Source organism: Canis lupus, chromosome 23 (genome assembly GCF_048164855.1).
Source record: "Canis lupus baileyi chromosome 23, mCanLup2.hap1, whole genome shotgun sequence".
Classification (NCBI taxonomy): Eukaryota; Metazoa; Chordata; class Mammalia; order Carnivora; family Canidae; genus Canis; species Canis lupus.
In genome coordinates, this window is record NC_132860.1 from 8,393,218 (window position 1) to 8,409,709 (window position 16,492).

The following is a 16,492-nucleotide window of genomic DNA, read 5'->3' on the forward strand; positions in this document are numbered from 1 at the left end:
TGAAATCATTATGTTAAATTCATTCTTCTTCAAAGACCCTTACTAAGCACTGCCATGAAATCAGACATTTTGCTAGGTGTTCTGAATAAAAAGATTAAGATATAGCTCCTGTCCTAGAATCGAGAGGACACTTAAATAAACATGACAACAGACCAAATATTCTCTAGGCTTTTCTTAATGTTTCATTTCTAACAGTATTCTAGATACAGGCAATATAAAAGATTGCATCTTTAATGTCATAGGGAGACTGCAAGTATTACATTATAGCTGTATGATGGATCAATCTTCTCAGAAAGCTCCTCTGCAATAACATGCAGAAGTCTGAATAATGAACTACTCCATGGCTGAGTCAATGAGAAGCCAAAGGCAACCAGAGCAACGATAAAAATATTACCAGAAGCTATCCCTGCTTCCTGAGGATGAACACAGTATACAATCGTCTGGCAATTCAATAGCTTTGCTATCCTTAGGTAAGTTTATGTTTCTAAAACAATCATTCTCTGCAGAGTTTGAAGTACAAAGTATGACAGCATGAGTAAGAAACAATTTCTCATTCCTTCCATATTTCACTTTGAGACCTATTTGCCCCTGCTAATGTAACATCTTTGAAAACCTATATTCTATGTTATTCATGTCTGCAACCTCAAAACTACAAGCCTGACCTTCTTAAGCTCAAGTATATATATATATATATATGATATATATTACATATATAGGCCCTAATATATATGCCAGTTTACATTAAAACAATATTTACACCATTCTAAGCTCATTTCTTTAGAAATATCAGATTGCTTTTTTAAATAAAGAAGTACTAATTATTTTATATTTTGAACATAATTCAAGGACTGTCAACTAAACATACTTAAAAGTAATGAAAAAATGCATTTAAAAAGCATCCCTCTTTTTGAATTTAAACTACTTTTTTATAGATGTAAACTTAAGAGTTTTAGAGAAATTCTACTGTGTACAGATTTCTGACAAAACAGCCTCAGAAGAGCTAAAGACAACTCACAGTCTGCTAAGTGGAAGAGCTGTTTTCATTGACTGATGATAATTCTAGAAAGCTCCAATATACAATAATAGACAAGTATAAGAGAAGTTGAGAGAGGGAGCCGGAGTGGCTCAGTCAGTTGAGCATCTGACTCTTGGTTTCAGCTCAGGTCATGATCTCGGGGTCATGAGATTGAGGTCAGGCTCTATGCTCATCCTGCAGTCTGTCTGAGATTCTCTTGCCCTCTCCCGCTGCCCCTCACCCCCATTGAATGTATAAGCTCTCTCTCTAAAAAAAAAAAAAGAAAGAATAAAATCTTAAGAAAAAAAAGAAGTTGGGAGGAGATTTCAAGGGAAGAGAGTGAGTACAGAATAAGAGAGTATAGAGTATATATGGTATAAGAATATAGAATCTGAACAATTGAAAAAAAATGCAGAAAAGAGAGTCGTCATATTTGGGGGGATTGCTACAATAAATGATTTTAGAAACAACCAACAACAACAAAAATATTATCTGAGGCACTGGTGCCAAGCTAAACATACCACTAACTAATAATATTCCAATTACTACTAAAATTTAGTAAGCAGTTACAGATCAGCTACTTTGCAAAGCACCATAAATGGATTCAATCCTTATAACAATCTTATGAGATAGTTATCACCATCAACCTCATTTTATAAAGGAAGAAATCAGAGATTAAAGAAGTAATTTGCCCATTATTAAATGGCTAACTAATCAAAAAGCCAAAACCAGAAATCAAGTCATATGATTCCAGATGCTGAGAGAAATATGCTACCCTGCCTCCTCCACTGGTAGAATGAGCCAGTAAATTGTGGGAATATTAACAGTAAACTGTTTCCTGCATATCCTTTTAGAGAGACATTCACAAATAGGAGAACAGAAGTTCTTTTACCCAGAAGTATAAATTTCAAATTTTCAAATGAAGACAAGGGAAAGATGCTTATAGACACTATGGAAATAACTATCTTTTTCACAACTATCTTTCACAACAAAGCTAAAAGGTTTGATTTTCAAACTCTATAGATTCTAAGTAAAGCAAACTACTGCATACAACTAACACATAACCTGTAGTAGTTAAATGGAGATACAGCATAGTAAATTAGCTGTGAGGATGAACTATGGAGTCAGATTGCCTAGGATCTAATCCTGGCTCCACTATAAGTAAGGAGACTCACTTTTTAATCTCCATGCCATAATTTCTTAATCTCTAGAAGAGTATTCATATACTGTAATTATATGAACCTCAAAGGAAATTCAGTGAGTATTAAATTAACGTTAGCAGTTTGTATTATTAAAATGAAGTACCTAAAACTAAGTGCTAAGTCATTTTCAATAAATGCCCTTATGTAAAAGTTCCATATACTGCAACACTAAATTTTATATACAATGAATGTGAATATAATCATTGTATTAAGATATTTCTAAAAAGTCACTAGGAATTCTATGTGAAATAAAATGAAACAAAACAATACAAAATGAAATGTGTATTATCACTATCCTTTTCCTTTTCTTCCATAAAGGAAATAAAATGAGAGTACATCTAGTCTCATTTTGTAGAAACTAAAAATTCAAATTAATATGTAAATGTAGGGCAGCCCCGGTGGCGCAGCGGTTTAGCACTGCCCGCAGCCTGGGGTTTGATCCTGGGGACCCTGGATCGAGTCCCACGTTGGGCTCCCTGCATGGAGCCTGCTTCTCCCTCTGCCTATGCCTCTGCCCCTCTCTCTCTCTGTGTCTCTAGGAATAAATAAATAAAAATCTTAAAAAAAAATAGTAAATGTACATGGTCTTTTAAAAGGTCAAAGCTTCAAACAGAAATATGTTATCATAATCTTTCTATCGACAATTTTTTTAGATATTTCTTCTGAAACAATCTCTTCTTTAGAACACTGGTCCTTGGGATGCCTGGGTGGCTCAGCGGTTAAGTGTCTGCCTTCAGCCCAGGGCGTGATCCTGGAATCCCAGGATTGAGTCCCACATCGGGCTCCCTGCATGGAGCCTGCTTCTCCTCCCTCTTGCCTGTGTCTCTGCCTCTCTCTCTCTCTCTGTGTCTCTCATGAGTAAATCAAATCTTTAAAAACAAAAAAAAAAGAACACTGGTCCTCATATTTGTTTGGATGGCAATGCACAAGCAAGTGAGGGTGACTTTATGGACCCCCCAAAATGATGATGATGTCCTTAATGGTATAAGAACTAGGAAAAACTTTACTAGATTACAGAGTTGTCCATATATATGCAACACATATGCATTTTCTCCAGTATGAAAAAAAATAACAACAAAGCCAGATCTATGAAAAATCTAAGCAAGACCAATATAATTTCTTCATTAATATTAATTTGGTACTTGTTAATAATAGTAGCTAACTTTTGAATACTTGTTATGTGCCAAGCAATATGCCAAAGAGATTTACATGTGTTATCTTTCTTATAATTTATCTTGCTCATAATCATATGAGGTATTCATTATTATTTTATTTTGATAGTGAAACAACAGGTTTCAAATAGGTTAGATATAATTTAATTGAAGTTCAAATAACTGGTAAATGGGAGTAAGGATTCAAACTAATCCTGACTCAAACCTTGTATTCTGAACCACAATACTACACTTCTACATTATGCAATAATATCTAAAAGTTTAAACATCTTACATAATTGTATTTAAATTTTATACTAATAAGAAAGAATTACTATTAATCAATTTTAAGTAGCAATGGGAGGATTATTTAAGAACTGTTATTGGGGATTTAAGGTATGTATCGTGATTATAGTTTATAATATTGTATTTACATACTTGAAAGTTGTTGAGAGAGTAAGTCTTAAATATTTTCAAAACAAAAAGAAATGGTAATTACGTGATGCAATGGAGGTGCAAAGGAGACTACCTTCTCAATACATCTGTTTTTTTAACACACCAGGTAGTGATAAAAAAAGAAAAAACAACATTCTCTCTTGGGGAGAGAATGGCTGAGAAGCTCCTATTATTTACTCTGGAAATTACTTCTAAGTGTAAGGTGCTTTGTTCAGTACACAGTTAAAGAAATCTAGTTCTGTACACTATAGTTCAAATAAAGGCCTTCTTACTGTGACATAAGCCAAATGTAAAGTCAATCATTGATCGATTAACCTAACTTAACTCCTGAAAGAGAGGAGATATTTTTAGATAATAAAATTGTTTTAGGGGATAAACTAAATCTAGTCTGCCTTGTTTTTAGTCATTCTGGAATTTACTTATTTTATTTTGAAGAAGGCACAAAGGTTAGTGCTGTAAAAAAGAAAAAAATATAACCCTTAGTCTTTGGTCTAATTGCTATTTGCTAAAGGAATCATTACTGAAATAAATATTCAGTTTGGCTGAGTCCTCTAACAATATTACCTTATATGTCAATGGTTTCTAGTTTTGTATTACTATAATTAGCATTGGATAGGAAATCATATAAAAATAATTTTCATCATGACAACTGTGAAAAGACTGTTCATAGCTCAAACATGTCTAGCTCAATCTAACCTAAAATCTTATTATTCTGGAATGAATTTTTTAAAAGACAAATGTCTTGACTCTGTTAGATAGCTTTTAAAGTTAAGAAGGAAAAAAAAAAGTTAAGAAATAGAATGTTGACCATTCTATTTAAAAGTAACCTTAAATCAAGCCTTAAAATACATTTACCTTATGATATCCATTGCCTGGTAAAGTATTTCAGACTGATCAACTCCAAGAACCTTCTTTGCCCCAGCTTTAGCTGCAAACATAGAGAGAATTCCAGTTCCACAACCAACATCCAAAACTACCTGGTGTGATTAAAAAAAAAAAAAAAACAGATGTTATTGAGAAGGTCTAGTATTTTAAGTTCTATTCATGTATTATGAAACTACTGACAAGGAATAGACTACAAAATTTTAATATTTTATGGATCAACTTTGGTAGTAATTTCTATTCAAAGAAACAAACTGAATGAGTTGTTGTTTTTTTTTTTTTTTTGGACATATGCTCTATCTATCCCCAACATGGGCTTGTTGAACTCATGATCCCCAAGATCAAGAGTCTCCTGCTCGACTGTTCTCCTTCTCTACAGCCAGGCACCAAGTTGTTTTACATTCTCAATAGTATATTTGACCATATTCTACTACAATCAGATGCAACAATGTAAATGAAGAGATGTTTTACATGACATAAGCAATTTCTAATATTGTTTTTAATTTTCCTATTTAATGTATGCTCTAATTTAGGCTTAGTAATTCTAAATTTTAGCAGAAATAAACTTTCAAAGTTTGAAAGGCAGGAATTAAGCAGTATAACCTGATACAATACAACTAAAAAAATGCTTATAAAGGAATTCTAGAGGTAGGATATTACCAAATTCCCTCCATTTCCAAAATAAAATATTCAACTCATTTAAACCATACCGGCATAAAAACAACAAATTGGCTTCTAGAATTTAGGAACTTCAAAATAGAAGTTTAAAAAAAATCATACTCAAAAAAAAAAAAAATCATACTCATTACCATTGGTGAAGTAACAAGAATCAAAGTTTAACATGATACTGGGGACAGGTAAAAAGCAATTATTTCTAAATCAAGAACTGCATGCTATCTCTAGGATTCAGTATAGTGAAACCTGCTCTATTCACAGTGAAAAACAAAAACAAATTGCTCAGGACACACATTAAGCCAATAAATACTCAGAGGTACACTATTCTGTGAAATTACTGAAAACTGTAGTGCCTTAAGTATTTCATTATTGATGGTCTAAAATCCTATGTACTTATTCCAAAATATGAAATGATTTTATTTTTCTCCTGTAAATAGTCACAGAGTTAAGTGCAGGCATTGATCACAGTGATGGGATATGGCAACAACAAGGCCAAGTCTCTGGCTTAACGAAGCTTACCATCTTGTGGAGAAGATAGCCAGTGAATAAAACAAATATAAAATAATGTCAGGTAGTTGTGCTTTAAGGAAAAATCAAGCACCAGAGTAGAGGTTAGAGCAGGGAAGAGGGGATACAGCTTTTTAGAATTTTAATTAGGTCTGTGAATATATGTTTCTGACACATGTGAGCACATAACTGCAGGAAGTAAAGGAGCATGCGATACAGAGATCTGGACAAGTGTCTTCTGGCCACAGAGAATATTAAAGGAAAGGCACAAAATTCCAGGCAAAGCAAGACCAATGTGGCTAAGCTGGGTGAGAAAAAGTTGCTTGGATGGGAGGTCAGGGTTTAAGCAGGGGCCATATCACACAGAACTTTTGGATTTTATTCTGAGTAATCGGAAGTTACCATAAGAAAAACAGAACTAAAATTAAGAATTTATTAAACTGTCCAAGAATTATTTTATTCTTCAATTAGGTAATATAGTCACATAGTTTAAACAGCAAGAACTGCATTTCTTATTTCTCCTTCAAGAAACTTTTGCAAATATAATGCAATACATTTTTTTCCTTGCCCTGTTTACACAAATGGAAGCATACCCACTCTACTCCCTACACATTTCTTTTTGTACTTAATAATGTAATGCAAAGCTCTTTCCATCAGTTTACAGAACTTCTTTCTCTCATATAGTTGGTCAAGGATTCCACATAATGGCTATACCATAATGTATGGATCCAGTTCTCTATTGATAGACATTTAGATAGTTTCTGAAATTTTACCATGATAATCAAAGCTATAGATAACCTTATACCCAACCCCATTCACACAGGAATAAATCTAAAGAATATATTCCTAAAAGTGAAAACACCGTGTCAGAGAGAATATACATATTTGTAATCATGCTAGCTTTAACAAAATAAATGATCTTCCGTAGTACAATCCAACCAGCAATATTTAAGTGCTGATGTCCTTACAGGTGAGACTAGCATGTGGAACATACAGTCACACTTTTGGCTTTTTGCCAATCTTGCAAGTACAAAATAATGATATATTGGTTTATTTTTTTTTTTTTTAAGATTTATTTATTTATTCATGATAGAGAGAGAGAGAGGCAGAGACACAGGCAGAGGGAGAAGCAGGCTCCATGCCGGGAGCCCAACGTGGGACTCGATCCCGGGACTCCAGGATGGCGCCCTGGGCCAAAGGCAGGCGCCAAACCGCTGAGCCACCCAGGGATCCCCGATATATTGGTTTAATTAATACATGCATTTCCATTATCATGAGGTTTCGCATCATTCCTTATGCTATAGAGCCACCCGTAGTTCTTTTATCAACTGTCTTAGACCCTAATTTTCCAGTTGTCTTTTTCTTATCAAATTTCTAATCAAACTTCTCTTATCAGACAACAGTTCTCCATAAATTAAGGAGATTAGACCTCTATAACTTGGAATGTTTCATCATAGTTTTGTCTTTTGATTCTGCTTACAGTTATTTTTGTTATGCAGAAATTTTTTACTTCAGTAAAATTCATCAATCATGTCTTCTATGGTTTCCTTCTTGGTTCTGACCATAATTCTCTCCCCATCTTCTTCACTCTTTCATCCTTATACAATTCCTCTCAGTATATTTGTGGTTTCATTTATATATATTATATATAATGTTATTTATATATATAATATAATGTTATAATATAAATAATATATATACATATTTTTTAATCATAGTATACACTAAGAAGTATGCTTTTAACTTTACTTCTGTTCAGATGGCCAACCAATTATTCCAACACACTATTAAATAGTCTGTATTTCTCCTGCTAATTTGATATGTGATTGTTATGATCTGAATATTTGTGTTCCTCCAAAACTAATATGTTGAAATCCTAACCAAAGGTGATGGTATTAGAAACGAGGGTCTTTGGGAAGTAACTGGTCCATAAGGGCAAAGCCTTCATGAATGAAATTAGGACGCTTATAAAAGAGGCCCCAGACAGAGCCCTCTCTGGAGGAAGAAGGGATGTCCATGAACCACAAAGCAGGCCTTCACCAGAACTAGCCATTGCCATGATCTTGGACTTCCCAGACTCTATATAACTGTGAGAAATAGATTTCTGTTGTTTCATGGTATTTTTGTTATAGCAACCCAAATAGACTAAGACAGGGAGGGACCTTGAGCATTAAGTAAAATGTCTGTGTATATTCTGGTCTATTTTGGATTTTTATTTTGCTTTGTTGATTTATATAATCATGTGCCAGTAACTATTCTAATTACAGAAGCCTTATAAAACATTTTAGTATCTAAAAAGGTGGTCCACCCTCACTGTAAAATTTTTTTCACAATGTTTCTGGAAAATTTTGTGTATTTGTTTTTTTTATTAGAACAAGAGAATAAACGTGTCTAGGTTTTTTTAAAAAAAAAAAAAGTCTGAGTAGCTTTATGGGGATTGAGCTAAAATTATAAGTTAATTTAGGGAAAATGGACAATTTTAAGTTTTCCTATTCAAAAACACAGTCTTTCCATTTGTTTGAATTATCTATCATGTTCTTCAGATTTAAAAAGAACTTTTCACATTAGTCCTGCACCTTATTTAAGTTTGTTCATATATGTTTTATCTTGTTTTGTTTACTATTATAAGTACAGTCCTTCATTCCATTATATCTTGAAAATACAATTTACAGGAACTACTACAGAAGAGAGAAAATCTAAACAGCCAATTTGAAGAAATAAAGTTTTCAAAAGGCTACTATTCTGTATCTCCTATCCTGTGCATCTCCAAGAAGGATAAGGCTCATATGCTTTCATAGGGAAAATCTGGTTCTGCACATGTGCCCCATCCGAGTGAGTCAGTAGATTTTAACATAACTACTTTTACATACAAAAAACTTAAAGATTTTAAGATGGAAACTACACATCATTCCAAACAAAACTGAAACTTTTTTAAAGTTACAAACAAAATGTATTAACCATAACAGCAAGAAAATACTATAATAAATAGTATATATGCTTAGAGTACATTAGTTTGAAATGTTATGTGGCATCAAAGAAAAATGGAAAAATAGATAACACAATTGTAAGTGATTAAGTTCCAAGAAACTTTCACTGAAATAACTGCAGAATTTAAAAATAAAAGGTCAGTGTGAAATTTAGAAGTTTAGTATTTACTATCATATCATAGTATGATACTATAGTATTTGGCAATGGTGACTGGTTAAATCAACAAGCACACACTGTTTATGTAAAGACAGACTGGTGGTACTAACACCATCCATGGTAAATAACCCTTTTTGACCCAGGAAGTCCACTGCTAGGAATTTATCTTATCATTGTACTCCCACATGTATTTTTTAAAAATTTAAATATTTTATATTTTTATATGCAGTTTCTAGTATTAAAAGTTAAAACTTATGGACATTCTTACATTGGACATATGAGCCATTGAAAGAATGATAATAAGGAATCATCTCTAAGAAAGGTTGCTGAGTGGGGATGCCTGGGTGGCTCAACGGTTGAGCATCTGCCTCCAGCTCAGGGCATGATACCACAGTCTGGGGATCGAGTCCCACATCAGATTCCCTGAGAGGAGCCTGCTTCTCCCTCTGCCTGTGTCTCTGCCTCTGTCTCTCTATGTCTCTCATGAATAAATAAATGAAATCTTAAAAAAAAAAACAAAAAAAGGTTGCTGAGTGAAGAAAGCTAAAGTACAGAAGTATATATGTCATAGATTCCAATTAAGGTATGTGTTCTTTTATAACACTACATATACATACACATATAAACATAATTTATATATATATGCATATATAATAGCATATATATATGCATATATATATATATAAATCTTACTTAATCCTGCAAATGATGAAAGTGAAAGAACTTAAGAGAGGGAAGGTTAACAGGTCTAGGATCATACAGCTGGTAATCTGTAAAGCTAGCATGCAAATGTAAGTCAATCTGCTTCTAAAGCATGTATTAAAAAATATTTTAAATCACACATTATTTATTCTACCTAGCTCAAAATTAGGTAATAAACTAAAACTTGATAGAATCAAAGGAAGGTAGAAATGATGATTAAAAAACTAACATTATTTTATAAAATGGTGAAGGAATTTGATACTTTTTTCTAAAAAAAAAAAAAAAAAAAAAGAGGAAACATGTATCAATTTAATTTTAGATAATAATCAAAAGCATAGTGAAGGCACCTAACTGTGAATTTCTTCAATGGACTACAAATAGAAATTAATTATGAGGGGTGATAACACGATTTGCCACCCAAAGTTAAATTAAATCTGAGAAACCATATGGCCTCCACAGGAGGTTTGTGAATTCACACAATATTAAGATAAGAATAAAGGAAAAGAAGGCAAGAAGGAAAGAATGGAGGGAGAAGAGATGGAAGAAAGAAACACATTTTTAATAATTAGCATCTTTCTGAAAAAGAAATCTCTACTATGAGCCTACATAGCATGATATAGAAGTAGTGTTATATGAAGTTTGTCAACCTAATGGAGATAAAAGCAAAAAAGAACAATGGTAATAAGACTTAGGAAAACAAGTTATTTCATACACTTTTAAAAATAATTAGATTTAAATAAATTTATGAACATATTCTATCACAGCACACAAAAAGCATATGGCCCACATTTGAAAAATAATGTGAATTAAAATATAACTAATGGATCTCACTCTAATTATTCATTCTATTTTAAAATAATGGTGTTTCAAGTGCAGTGGCACAGGGTTAAGGACAGTAACCTAGGAGTATAAACCCTCAGGTTTGGTTTTGTTTTAGTTGCCTGTTTTAGGGCAAGTCAATTAATCTACTGGTCTCAAATATCTACATGTGCAAAAGTAAATAAATACTTGCGCTGCCTTGTTACAGGTATATTATATACAGTGACAATGTGTTTGAAAGCAATTTGATATAAATTATCAAATGCTATTTAAATATATGGTAGTGGGCAGCCCTGGTGGTGCAGCGGTTTAGTGCCACCTGCAGCCCAGGGCGTGATCCTGGAGACCCTGGATCGAGTCCCACATCAGGCTCTCTGTATAATACCTGCTTCTCCCTCTACCTGTGTCTCTGCCTCTCTCTTTCTCTCTCTCTGTCTCTATGAATAAAGAAAATCTTAAAAAAACAAACAAAAATATATATATGGTAGTATATTTTCTAAATCTGTACCGATAGTATATAAAGAAAAGTATTCCAAATCATTTAAAAATATGAAAGCTCTAGATTATTTAATATTGTTAATTACAGAAATTAAACCCTGAAAGTGTTTTAAGGAATTAAAAAGATAGGTATAATATTGTACACTGCAGTATATTTTTGAGAAGCCATAAATGCCAAGCAAAACTAATTACGTACTGATTAATGAAAGCATTTTAGAGAAAGTGCTAAGGAAAAATACTCCCAAATTATTAATAAGCTGTTTTCTGAGTTTGGCATATTTAATATCTTCAGTAAGAGCAGTAAGTAAAACACAACTAACTGAAACTTTATATATTTCCCATAGGCATGTATTTTGTCTGAAAATGTACATTATATATATACATATATATATATAATTTTTCTATAATACTGTTACAAATAAAAACCTTAAAACAGAAAGTAACTGTGTATGTCTAGGAATCCACGAAGATGCATTCCATATACATAAAAATATTTAGAATTACTTAATTCCTCAATAATTAAGCTTCTAATGAAAATACTTGTGCCTTTTCGGTGTATTTTTAGAGAAGACAAATCTATTCAATAGCATACTGAAAAAAACTTTTAACTTACTTTCACTTAACAAATCCTTATGGCAGTCATATCAAAAAGTATTAAGAAAAGATGGCTCAAAGAGAGGCTTTGCAATTTTAAAAAACTCATAAAATTTTCAAAACAGAAGGGGTTGAAATAATTTCATATTACAGATGAGGCCCAAAGAGATCCATCCACTTGTCTAAAATTATATATCTGGTTCCTGAGAAGCCAGGCAGGACTAATGATGCCCAGACCAGTACATGCTTAATTTCTCCACAACATATTACTGAAAAAATCAAATAAAAATCTGAGCACAGTCTAACTAGAAGTATAAAGCAAAATTTTTAATAGTAACATATTTGCTTCACTGGGAACAAAGCAGTTTTTTAGACTTTAATAAATTGCTCCAGCACTTGGTAAATCTAAAAACCAACTATAAAAAAATTCTTAGTCTCTGCTGTAAATATAAAAAGCATACAAAAAACCTAAGTACAAAGAACTGATAAAAACTAAGATTTTTTAAAATAAAATCACCTATTTGTCTATAGGGGGATCAGTAAATACAAAAAAACCACATACCATCATAAACCTTTCATGTTAGGTAATGCTCTAGCCAAGATATCAGAGTACCATATAAATCTCAACTGTCTAACTCAGCTAAGTCACATTTTAGTGAAACACAGCTCTTGGGAAACAGATATGGAAAATGAAAAACAAATCTATATTATATTCCAAATAATACACAAATCAGGAAAAGAAATTTTTTTAAATATAAAGGTTGTTATTCATTGCTACAATATCATGTAAAGCTTATGAAATAACCTCAGAGAATAAAATGAAGGTGAAAGGGAAATTTTAAAAACCTGGTATGTTGTCAATATAGATGTTCTCGAAGTGGAAAGGGTGAGGAAAAATTCCCAAACAAAGGTACGTGGCAGAGGTGATAATATTTTTGACTAAATTAGTGGACTAATTTCCAATAAGAAAGGAAAAACAGAAAATCTGAATTTCTAAGTAAACATGCCAATGTAGAAAGGGAAGGAAGAAGTGAAGAAGGAAAAATGAAAACAATTCATGAGGGAGGAAAGACAAATGACACATATTACGCGCACACACACGTACACAGTATGAAATTTCACATTTGAAATAACCTGAAATGGTACTAACTATAAAATATAAACTGTCTCAAAATAGGTAAATGAGGTCTTAAAAGGAAGCATATAAAATAAGTTCTACCTTACAATATTTGACCCTACTTATTAATAATAACTTCTTAAAATTATTTATTTTTAGCTAATTAATACAAACTAGAGTAATCATTAAAACTATGCCTTGGTATGGGACTTATCTGATACATCTGAAATTCATAGGAATCACAGTAAATAAAAAATATGGTTTAAGCAAATAATCTGAATAAGCAAAGTTTAACTAAACCATGTCACTGTAATTTATGAATTTCAATTTAAAAAATCTGTACACCAAGTGACAGCACCAATCAGCATTTCTGTTATCAGGATCCTGCACTACAGAGAAGCATCATAAAAGTCTTCCATGAAATAAAGCCAGAGTAAACTAAATCAACTGCTATCACAATGATACCCAAGAGAGGACTTCTACTGTCCAAGATCCGTATGAAATGAACAATTCTGTAGCCTATGCTACTCACCTTGTCTTTGAAGATATGTGGATTTTGGTATATAAAATCTCGGTAACTTTCTGTTCGCACTTTGTCCTAGAGTAGAGAAAGAAAAACACTGTTTACATGGTAGACTGAAAATATAAAAATTTCTAGGAAGATATTTGTTATTTTATCGCATATTGCTAGTTTCCATAGCTACTGTTTTCATGAAAAGCCAAGCTTAATTTTTTTTCCTAAAAGAAAACAATAAAAAATGGAAATGCCACAAACACACAAGGATAATCACTGAAAGTCAGATAAGGGATGTACATATTTTTGTCTTGATGTTTTTGTCTTGATGTGTTATCACTTTATGACTTCAACTGGTTAAAAAAAAAAAAAAAAAGACTTCAACTGGTAATTAAAGCTAATAGAAGCTGAACATGATGTTTTGTTCCTTTAATAGGGCCTGGGATCAGGAGCCTGACTCCCTGTAGTGGAGGGAATCTATGTTAAATGTTAAAATATTATATTAAAATATGGGAGAAAAATAACCAAAACAGATAAATGTTTACAATTGCATATAAAAAAATGAAACCAAAGGGAATATGGCTTTTTTTTTTTTAATTTTTTTTTTTTATTTATTTATGATAGGCAAACAGTGAGAGAGAGAGAGAGGCAGAGACACAGGCAGAGGGAGAAGCAGGCTCCATACACCGGGAGCCTGACGTGGGATTTGATCCTGGGTCTCCAGGATCGCGCCCTGGGCCAAAGGCAGGCGCTAAACCGCTGCGCCACACAGGGATCCCGGAATATGGCTTTTCTAAGAATGACACTTATCAGCGCCCATTTGATTTATAATCCTGTTTTGTTTCTAGAAATGTCTGTAGTAGGAAATGATGCTTAAAACCCTGTAACCCAAAGGTAAATCATTTGAGCCATGCAGCTCACATTGATGAGACTTCTGCACTCTGGAGTCTCACACGACCTGTGACCAAGACAGGCACCGGATGATAACATTTATTTTATTTCATGAATAAGGCCGATTCCCTTTTAAATTATTTCAGTTGAGATAGACACAGACAGCAAATTAAGCAGTAAGGGCCTCTGCTGCCAAGTAAATAAAATGAGCACAATAAAAATAGATTAGGAATTCCAGTTTTGGGTTTCACACTAGGTAAAAAGAAATGTTACAGCAAATGCTACAATATAAAAATTTATGGAATCCATACCCTTCAAAAAAATTTTTTAGGCCAGTATTGGGATTTTGGAAAAAAATAAAAAAAGTCTTAAATTAAAAGCCAAGTTGTTTTACTTAGTTACAGGATATAAGAATGGAGAATTACAGAATTCCATGTTTTTTGATGGAATTATTTTAAACTGGTTTACAAAAAACTTCTTTTTAAATATTTTATTTATTTAATTATGAGAGACACAGAGAGAAAGGCAGAGACATAGGCAGAGGAAGAAGCAGGCTTCCTGCAGGGGAGCCTGATGTGGGACTTGATCCCAGTTCCCCAGGATCATGACCCTGAGCCAAAGGCAGACACTCGACCACTGAGCCACCCAGGTGCCCCTAAAAACATTTTAAATCAGGTTTATTAAACCTTTCCCTGCAATTACTTTAAGAATTACTGGAAGAATCTAATGTTTAAATAGATTTACTAATATTAACTTACCAATCTTAAAAGTCTTTTAAAAAATACCATTCCATACATTTGTCATTTTTACACTCTTCTTATACTACAACCAGTGATTTCTGCTGGCTGAACATCAGTCTAGGAGGCAGGCGCTCAGAAAGCTCTCGCCAATCACACTGCCTCACCACTGCTCCAACTTGATCACGAGCACCCAACTCCAGTCCTAACTAAATTCATGCACCACTGCTCCCTTAACTACAGTCCTTCATCCAAGCTCTTTCTACAGACCCATCTGCTTTCATTCACACGCTCACTCTGATGCAATAAAATCCAAAGTGTACCAGAGTGCCTTGGACACAGCAGAGGTTCAATTTAATAACTGAAATTTTGAAAAACCACTAAACGTGAAAATGCAAGCAAATGAAAGACTAGCACTCATAACTACTTCTAAAAATGTATTCTAAAACACTAATGTTTCAATACAATAAACAAAAATTTTAAAAATTATTTTCTTTCATCGCCCTATTTAAGAAACACAAAAGAACTGGAGGGTATTATGCTGAGTGAAGTAAGTCAGTCGGAGAAGGACAAACATTATATGTTCTCATTCATTTGGGGAATATAAATAATAGTGAAAAGGAATATAAGGGAAGGGGGAAGAAATGTGTGGGAAATATCAGAAAGGGAGACAGAACGTAAAGACTGCTAACTCTGGGAAACGAACTAGGGGTGGTAGAAGGGGAGGAGGGCGGGGGGTGGGAGTGAATGGGTGACAGGCACTGGGTGTTATTCTGTATGTTAGTAAATTGAACACCAATAAAAAATAAATTAAAAAAAAAAAAACACAAAAGAATAAAATTAAAGCTCCAATACTAAGAAGCAAAATAATTGTTTAAGACTAGTAAAGTGTCATGGAATTATTCCTACAAATATAAAAAAAATTAAGAAAGAGACTATAGAAAAGTATATACCATAAATTTTACAAATATAAATAACAGTATGTTCTAAATGTGTAGGCTTATGTAGGTGGAAGGAATGTAGGCGTCAGCTGGAGATACAATGAGAAGAATGCAGTAAAGAAAAATTATCTAATAGTACCATGATCTGTGATAAATGTTCACCAGGATGAACAATATTTTTCTTGGAAAAAAAAAAGAGAATAATGCATCTCAGATTTACAACATTAGTCAACAATGACTGTTCCTCAGAAAGATAAGGTGGGCAAAGGATTTTGAAAGTTCGTGTAATCCATCCTTCCATCAACTGTATCGCTGAAATTCAAAACTGAGATCTTCATCTAAACTCTAGAACAGGAGATCACAAAATACTTTTATTTATAATTATGATCACAACATATGCCACAATAGTGTCATTGAAATATGAGACTAAGCAACCAAAATTCCAAATAACTCTTCCTATAAAAGCAAGGCCATCCTAAGCGTTAAAGTAAATCCTATACAGTTTCTCAATTTTAAATTATTTATAAAGATCAAGTGAGATTCTAGTAGTAGCACAACCTTAAACAGATTATGTGAGCTAAGAATTGTTTTAAGAAACAAAACAAATTACTGCTTGATATACAGAACATTTTCTACTCATCCACATT

At 32.9% G+C, this 16,492-nt stretch overlaps 1 protein-coding gene across 3 annotated transcripts in view; it reads right to left on the reverse strand.

Annotated features, from left to right (window-relative positions):
* PRMT3 (protein arginine methyltransferase 3) overlaps positions 1–16,492 on the reverse strand; it is a 124,380-nt gene that overhangs the window by 93,224 nt on the left and 14,664 nt on the right. For all 3 annotated transcript variants that reach the window (XM_072793776.1, XM_072793777.1, XM_072793778.1), the window contains 2 exons: positions 13,295–13,360; positions 4,680–4,801 (listed from right to left, as the gene is read on the reverse strand). In XM_072793776.1, the coding sequence (XP_072649877.1) occupies positions 4,680–4,801; positions 13,295–13,360 (188 nt within the window). The remainder of the gene's footprint in view (positions 1–4,679; positions 4,802–13,294; positions 13,361–16,492) is intronic.